We start from the raw sequence: 9346 nt of genomic DNA on the forward strand, positions 1-9346 counted from the left end.
TCGGTCGCATGTGCCAAATTCCATCCCATTTGGTCAAATATTAGACGTTTGGTGTACAATAAAAGGTAAATCGGACGAAGTTATATATGGGAGCTACATCCAAATCTGAACCGATCTCGATAAAATTTAGCAAATGTATTTCTGTTGTTACAGAGTTCATATTACGGCTGCGGAGGACAAAAATAACAAATCGGATGAACAATATATATAGGAGCTATAGCTATATCTATACCGATTTCGATCAAATTACATATTTTAGAATAAGTTTAGATTTGCTCGAATTGGTCACCTTTGGCACGAATTATGCCCCTCAAACGGCCAATGAAACCGTCACACGCTGCCCAAATGTTACTCTGCGGCACTTTGGCCCATTCCCGGCGAAGTGCTTGCTTGAGATGATCGACACTTTGGTATTTTTTAGTGCCAACCTTGCTTTCCAAAATACTCCAGACACAATAGTCTAATGTATTAGTATCCGGAGATTTTGGTGGTCATTATGCGTTGGAAATGAAGCGAGGAACCTCATTTGTAACCATTCTTGGGTGGCGCGTGCTGAGTGCAATGGTGCTGAGTCCTGTTGGAATGTCCAAGGTCTGCAGCCAAAATGTTTACGTGCCCAAGGCTTTAAAACACCCTCCAGAATATTTTCGACAAAATATTCGTCGTTTATTCTGATGCCACGATCGATTAATACGAGCGGAGGGCGACCATTGGCTGTTATGGCGGCCCACACCATCACCATGGCCGGCGCTTGAGTTCTGTTGGCCAACCTAAGGTGCACATTTCCAGCTGACCTCTTTGGCAAGTAAACACGATCAGTTTGTTTGTTTACAAACTGCTGGACAACGAATGTTTTCTCATCGGAGAATACCAAATTCGGCAGTTCACCACTTTCGGCCAAGCGAAGCTACTCTTTAGCTCTTCTGAGTCTATTTTCTTTCCGTTGCGGTGTAAGTTCTTGCACTTTTTGGTATTTCAATGACTTTACCCCGAGCTCATTTTTCAATATTTGTCGAATGGAATATTGCGATATGTTCAGCTCACGAGCCGTTTTTTCGGCCACTGCGACGCGGGTTTCTGTACTTTTCGAACCATTTCTGCTGATGTTGCTGTTTTCTTCCGTCCACTTCCTTGATGTCGGGCTACGCTACCAGTATCGCGGTAACGAGCGATGGTTCCGGCACACAAAAGATTTATTCACATTTAAATGATGGAGTGCTCTAACGATAGCCACTTGTAGTTTTCCAGCCAAATATAAAGAAATCACACTATCACGCTTGAATTCCATCAGGAATAACTTTTTATCTGGACAATTTTCACCAAAATGCTTTTGTACGCTTATAAACAATATAATCAGATGTCACTGGAATAATTTTAACAGCTGTCGGACGAATGGCTTAGAAATGACAGCAGTCTGAAGTTGGTTGCAGTTTTTCATCTCACCCTATATATCTTTCAAGAGATTATCAATAGACTGCGACAATCAGTCATTGATGTCAACTCACGACACTACATCTCTCTGTCTGGAATTTCCACATTTTCGTAGTCGACGGAGCGTTCCTATTAGTGCCTATGTTAGGACAAGTCTCTTTGCATTACTCTTTGTCTCTTTCGTCCGTTTAACCTTACTCTAAGTATTTCGTTTTGTGGCGCCAAATAATCATTTACAGCTTTTGTTGAAAGTTAATTTTTTTCAGTCTAAAATTAATAATAACCTCGTAACTTTTTTTCACTTTTTTTAGGTGGCGATGAACCAGTGGGAGCACAAATACCTTCAATGTTTTTGAATTTCATGGGCAGTGACATTGATTGGGGCTATAATACTGAACCGGAAACCTCAGCATGTCTGTCGTCGGAAGGACAACGTTGTTACTGGCCACGTGGTAAAGTCCTGGGTGGTACATCTGTCATCAATGGTATGATGTACATTCGAGGTAATCGGGAAGATTATGACGACTGGGCGGCCTTGGGTAATCCGGGTTGGAGCTACGATGAGGTTTTGCCATTTTTCAAGAAATCTGAAAATAATTTGGAAGTTGATGAGGTTGGTGCTGATTTGCACGGTACCGGTGGTCCAATGCCGGTGGGTAAATTCCCCTACAATCCACCGCTATCATATGCCATTTTAAAGGCTGGTGAAGAGTTGGGTAAGTTTGAAAACGCACTTGCACTCATTCTAGTATTTATATTTGGGTTTTGTATCGTCTTTAGGTTTCTCCGTCCACGATTTGAATGGTTACAATTCCACCGGTTTCATGATTGCCCAAATGACATCACGCAACGGCATACGTTACAGTTCGGCACGTTCCTTTATTCGTCCGGCTCGTATGCGCACAAACTTCCACATTCTATTGAATACCACAGCCACCAAAGTTTTGATCCATCCTGGCACCAAAACTGTATTGGGCGTTGAGGTTAGCGATCAATTTGGTAGCATGCGTAAAATTTTGGTGAAAAAGGAGGTGGTCGTCAGTGGTGGTGCTGTCAATTCACCACAAATTCTCCTGTTGAGTGGAGTTGGACCTAAGGAAGATTTGAAAAAGGTAAGAATTTAAATATTTTTGGTTATAGGGAAATTTAAAAAATACCTTTCGAAAAACTAGCTACTGCATCTAGACATCATACCCTCCACCATACCTAGTATAGAAGGTACGAAATATACATTTTAGACCCCACAAAGTTTAAATATTCTTGATCAGCATAAAATTTTAAGACGATTTTCCACCTCTGTGCGTCTGTGTATATTATGTCTGCAGGACTTTTGAGATTGAAAATGGGCCATGTAGGTCCACGTTTTGGTATAGTACCTGCCTATTTTCGGTATTTTAGTAATTAAAGCGATCGGAATTGTTTCAAATTTGGTATTTGAAGTTCGTAATGAATATTACAGCCTATGACAAAAAATTGTCTGTGCAGATCCACGTCTTCGTATAGGCCCCATATATCAGTACCTCTCTATTTCGGTATTTGACGATTTCAGGTACAATATTCACCGAAATTGTTTAAAATTTCTTATTTGAAATTCTTATCATCATCAGGCGACCAGTAGGGATGCCTGTTACCCTACCAATCTCTTTCTTATCTATTAATAAAAGGTTCTTCGTTTTTACCTCTTTGGGGTCTCCCCATAGGATTTTTGTTGTTTTCCTCACTTCTTCATTATTCACTCTAGACGTGACGAATTTTGCGGCTTTGGATTGTTCAAGTTTACTGTTGCTAATTCCCTGCCTGTTTTGTTTTACTAATTCCCTGCTATCTTCTTACCTCTATTCCACGCCTGACCTGGAACCCATACAATGCGTACTGAGCCGCGTTGAAAATAGTTATTGATTGAATTTAAACATTCCAATGTAGTTATTGATTTCAACGTCTGGGTTGTTATAGGTTTTATTGCGATCTTATGGTCCGTTAGAGCGTTTACGTTAGCCGGTATAGTGTTCAGCCAGTTCAGACACTCTGCAATCACCTGGACCTCCGCTTCAGGGACCGTAGTTTGATCGGGCAAGCGAAGAGAGATTACGGTATATGGTTCTTCAAATAGAACTCTTAGTCCGCTCTTCCCCTAGTACCGAGCCGTTTATTCAACAACGGTTTCCAGTACGCATTTGTTATAGGAATCTGTCGATCCATGAGTGTCTGTTTGGAAGTAATATTTCACATGAGACAACTACAATTGTTTGAGATATCCGGTCCGATACAATGTTTTCCATTGACTCGACAGTTGTTACCCGCAAAATTTTTCGATGGTATGCAACGTAGGCTTTATTTATCCATTCGTCCATCGTCTTGAGTCTTATGACCGCGACGGCCGGTTTATACCTTATCTCAATTTCTATTGGGAATACATATAAAATTGTCTCTAAAGCCCTAGTTTGTGTTGTCCTCATTGCCCTGCAAATGCTTAACCAGAACATTCGTTGGACTTTCTTTAATATTTTAGCGGTACCTTAAGTTATGCGGTTTCCGCTGAGCGTCCTTTAACGTATGAATATTGTTTATACTTAAGCATGCCGTTTGAGATCTTGCTATTAATCATGGTTTTGAGTAGGAATGATATTAGACTTAAGGTGAGAATACATAAAACGCTTTTCTGACTGGCTTAAGTCATCGGCTAACTTCTTCGGAAAATAACAAAGACGTTTTAGGTTGACTTCGTTCGACTTTGGCCCTACGCTGCTTTGTTCTTTTCCGAATAAGCTAGCCGATGTCTTAAGTCAGAAAAGCGTTTAATGTTTTCTCACCTTTAGATACTGCGTTTGGGGTTTGGGTATACAAACTACCCTCGCCTCCTGCCAGGCTTTTGGATGTACGCAAATTTTAGGCACGCGTTGAAAATTCCGGCTATGTTAGACGAAACGTAATCCACTTCCTTTTAAAGCATAGCCGGTAAGACCATATCTGGTCCCGCTGCATGTTTCTTCATATCTTCCGACGTGTGTCGTGAGGCTCGGCGGGAAGTGTGTGTTAATCAAAAATAACGAAAATTCATTTAATTTTAATTTTTGAACCATCATTTACGCTGTCAAACTGTTCGCAGAAAAGCTTCCAAGAATTGCGTTTTTCTGTCCTGACTATTTTTTTTTTTGTATTCTTTGAGTTTATTGTGGAAGCTATCCCAGAATGCTACTAATTTTTTACGTCGAGCTATATGGTTAAGCTTTCGGGCCTATTTTTTCTTTGTTACGAATTTCCCCTGCCTTTCATGGCTTTTTGTAGAAAGATTTCATCCCTCGAAGCGGTTAAGATTTTTTCGAAAGACTTTACTAAGATCTCCATTAAATATTGACCTTTTTGTCTATATCATTTATTGGGTATTCAGTTTTCCCTTGCCCTTGTCTTTCTTCTACTTGTTTCCCAAGCTTTATCCAGTCAGTTTTGGCTTTGTTCCGGAAACTTATCGGATTCAGCGGTGGCCGTGTTATTTCAAATCTTATATGCCGATGATCCAAAAAGGGGTTTTCATCTGAGACCCTCCAGTTCAGGATTTCGATTATACGTGTTTCTAAACATAAATTTATGTCTAAAACCTCCTCCCAGGGGTATCATGACTTATACTGTGCTTGAATTATAAGTTATATTGGTATATACATTTTTAAATAAATTATTGGGTTAAAAATTAGTTATTTTACTTGTCGTAGTATACATTGATGTTGAAGTCCAAAAATTCAAGACATTTATTATTTTTTATTCAGACTACCATGATTTTGATTTGCCATGGGTTCCTTGATTTTTCCTAGTCACTTCTCAATGCTTAAACTTTTTGCAATTTCCATTCATTCAGTTTTTAAATTCTGTAATCTTAAATATTTTTTTCTTTACTCCTTGACAGGTTGGCGTTCGCCCGATACATGATCTACCCGGTGTTGGTAAAAACTTACACAACCATGTGGCCTATTTCACGAATTTCTTCATTGATGACGCCGATACTGCACCACTGAATTGGGCTACAGCTATGGAATATTTACTTTTCCGTGATGGCCTCATGTCGGGTACTGGAGTTTCCGATGTGACAGCAAAAATGGCCACACGTTTTGCCGATAGACCCGGTGTACCAGATTTACAATACTATTTTGGTGGTTATTTGGCAAGTTGTGCACGTACCGGACAAGTTGGTGAATTACTTTCGAATAACTCGAGAAGCATACAAATTTTCCCAGCTGTATTAAATCCAAAATCTAGAGGTTACATTACACTGGCCTCAAATGATCCCCTGGCACCGCCACGCATCTTTGCAAATTATTTGACCGATGAACGTGATGTCAAGGTCTTGGTGGAAGGCATTAAATTTGCCATTAAATTGTCACAAACTACCCCATTGAAACAGTATGGCATGCGTTTGGATCGCACCGTTGCCAAGGGTTGTGAATCCGAAACCTTTGGATCGGATGCATATTGGGAATGTGCCGTCCGGCAAAATACTGGCCCAGAAAATCATCAAGCTGGTTCTTGTAAAATGGGTCCAGCCAGCGATCCCATGGCGGTGGTCGATCATGAGTTAAGAGTACATGGTATACGCGGTCTCAGAGTTATTGATACAAGTATTATGCCCAAGGTTACTGCCGGCAATACACATGCACCGGCTGTAATGATTGCTGAAAAGGGTGCATACATGATTAAGCGTGCATGGGGTGCCAAAGTTTGACGATTGGATGCAACATGGACGCTGCATAGAGTAGTTTAAAAAAAAAATACAAACAAAGTGAAAAAAAAAAAATAAAAAAAATTACAAAATTATTGCAAAAAATATAAAATAATGTAATTATGTTTAGGCTTTATTTTTGATGTCTTATTTTTTATTGAGAACAAAAATTGATTGTGAATCTTCTTTAGTTAAATCCCCCACAAAAAATTTGCATTGGAAAATAATTTTCATTTTTATATTTCGTCACTAATCGTAACTTCTCTCTGCTTTGCTGTTCACTGTTGCGCCTCTATCCTAGCATTTTTGTTTTTTGTGTGTAGAATAACCAAATTATTAAAAATACCAAACAATTTGTCTCTCTGGTAGAATGTCACAAACAGCTGGCTTACCAACTGTCATCGATATCAGGTTATACCTAAATAGTCAAAGCGCGACGTAAACGTAACGTGCGATTTTGATTATTTAGATCTTGTTAGTAGTTTTGAATTCTTTTAGATTGCCAACATTTTTCTTTGTTTCGAACCTTTTCTTTCTGGATATGGAAATTTAATCTTTTTTCAAAAATCTCCACCTTTAGTATTATAATTTAATGTCAATGCTAACCAACCTAATTCTAATCTAGAAAAATTCACAAAAATTTATGTTCCGTTCTATATCGTTAAATATAGTAGCAAAAAAAACACTACAATTCCAGCCGTACAACTACTAACTGTAATATTTGTATTCAGAAAAATAATAATAAAAAAACAATTACATATATAACGTAATATTGTTACTATTATATCAATTATATAGTATTTATGTATATTTATCAGTACAATAAACAAATAAATAAAAAACTGTTTAAAAAACTAACTCTCTCTCATTGCGTGTGTTCATAAAATGGGATGTTGCCACTTTTGTCGATTTTTTTTCAGAGAATGAGACATTTTTCAAAAGTAGTGCTTGTTTGAGAAGATTTTGGCGGTTTTTACCTTTTTATATAGCCTCAGCCATGGTAAAAGAATACAGGTAGAAGCATCAGCGCTTTGGAACATCGATATGTCAAAAAACTTTAAATGTCATTTCAAATACAAGCAGTTTTCTTATAAGACGTCATTCGGAGGTTATTATAATACGAGTTTTTCAACATTTATTGCAAATTTAAATAATTTCTCATTCAACATTTTCAATTCCAAAATTGGTTTGACAGTCAGGCCCCTAGCCATATGGCTAGAGAGAGTATACAGGGTGAGATGAAAAAACTGCAATCAACTTCAGACTGCTGTCATCTCCAAGCCACTCGTCTGACAGCTGTTAAAATTATTTCAGTGACAGCTCATTATATTGTTTACAAGCGTACAAAATCATTTTGGTGAGAATTTTCCAGAAAAAAAAGTTACTCGTGATGGAATTTAAACGTGATAGTGTAATTTCTTTATATTTGGCTGGAAAACTACAAGTGGCTATCGTAAGAGCACTTCAGCATTTAAATGTGATTCAATCTTTTGTGTGCCGGAACCATCGCTCGTTAACGTGATACTGGTAGCGTAGCCCGACGTCAAGGAAGTGGACGAAAGAAAACAGCAACATCAGCAGAAGTGGTTCGAAAAGTAAAGAAGCGACTTGATCGAAACCCGCGTCGCTGTGGTCGAAAAATGGCTCGGGAGCTGAACATATCGCAATATTCCATTCGGCAAACATTGAAAAATCAGCTCGGAGTAAAGCCATTGAAATTCCAAAAAGTGCAAGAACTTACACCGCAATAGAAAGAAAATAGACTCAAAATAGCTAAAGAGTTGCTTCGCTTGGCCGAAAGCGGTGAAGTGCTGAATTTGGTTTTCTCCGACGAGAAAAAAATTGTTGTCCAGCAGTTTGTAAACAAACAAAATGATAGTGTTTACTTGCCAAAGAGGTCAGCTGAAAATATGCACCTTCGGTTGGCCACCAGAACTTAAGAGACGGCCATGGTGATGGTGTGGGCCGCCATAACAGCTGATGGTCGCTCTCCGCTTCTATTAATCGACCGTGGCATCAGAATAAATACCGAATATTATCGAGAAAATATTCTGGGGGTGCTATAAAGCAATGGGCACGCAAACATCTTCGCCGCAAACCTTGGACATTCCAACAGGACTCAGCACGCGCCACCCAAGAATGGTTACAAAATGAGGTTCCTCGCTTTATTTCCAGCGCACTATGGCCACCAAAATCTCCGGTTACCAATCCGTTGGACTATTGTGTCTAGAGTATTTTGGAAAGCTAGGTTGACACTAAAAAATACCAAAGTGTCCATCACCTCAAGCAAGCGCTTCGTCGGGAATGGACCAAAATACCACAGAGCAATATTCAGGCAGCGTTTGACGGTTTCATTGGCCGTTTGAAGGCCATAATTTGTACCAAAGGTGACCAATTCGAACAAATGTAGAATTATTCTAAAAATTTATGCTATTTCCAACATTTTTTACTTTCATTCAAATAAATTTAAAAAACAGTGTAAAAATTATGCCCTTTGTCTTTGTTGCAGTTTTTTATATGACCCTGTATATTCTAAAATTACATATTTCCCAGTCGCCATAAAACACCACATGTGAACAATTCGGTGATCTGGTGCGCTGACGCATACGATAATGGGCAAGATAATAAAGGTTATGACCCACACGCACAGATATCGATGCGCTCAGTAAATGTACAAGACCACTTGAATGAAATGTCAAGCAGACCTGCAGCATAAAATTCTATGTCGATTTAGCGATGTCCGTCCGGCAGTGGAAATCACTCTAGCTTTCGAACGTAATGAAGTAGGTTGATAAAATTTTACTCAAATGTATATAATGTCTGCAGGACTTTTGGTATTGAAAATGGGCCATGTAGGTTCACGTTTTTGTATAGCCCCAATATAACGGTACCTCCCAATGATTTTAGCGACATTATTCACCGGAAACTTTTCAAATTTGGTATTTGAAATTAGTTATGGATACTACAGCCTAAGAGAGAAAATTGTCTGTGCATGTTCACGTCTTCGTATAGCCCCCATATAACAGTACCTCCCTATATTCGGTATTTTGATGATTTTAGCCACATTATTCAACGATTTTTTTAAGTTTCGCATTTGAATATTGTAATGGTTTATGACAAAAGTTCCCTATGCAGGTCCATGTCGTCGTATACACCCCAATATAACAGCTACATTCGGTATTTTTAAGATTTTAACAGAATTTTTAA

General features: G+C 38.7%; 1 protein-coding gene across 2 annotated transcripts in view; it reads left to right on the forward strand.

Moving 5' to 3' along the window:
- The window catches only part of LOC101900331 (glucose dehydrogenase [FAD, quinone]), a 119150-nt gene extending 112153 nt beyond the window's left edge, over window positions 1–6997 (forward strand). For both annotated transcript variants that reach the window (XM_059127972.1, XM_059127975.1), the window contains exons 6-8: window positions 1743–2147; window positions 2212–2543; window positions 5330–6997. In XM_059127972.1, coding sequence (XP_058983955.1) covers window positions 1743–2147; window positions 2212–2543; window positions 5330–6142 — 1550 coding nt within the window. In that variant the 3' untranslated portion in view covers window positions 6143–6997. The remainder of the gene's footprint in view (window positions 1–1742; window positions 2148–2211; window positions 2544–5329) is intronic.
- Window positions 6998–9346: the final 2349 nt, after the last annotated feature.

The sequence above is a fragment of the Musca domestica genome, unplaced genomic scaffold, assembly GCF_030504385.1.
Source record: "Musca domestica strain aabys unplaced genomic scaffold, Musca_domestica.polishedcontigs.V.1.1 102, whole genome shotgun sequence".
Taxonomy (NCBI): domain Eukaryota; kingdom Metazoa; phylum Arthropoda; class Insecta; order Diptera; family Muscidae; genus Musca; species Musca domestica.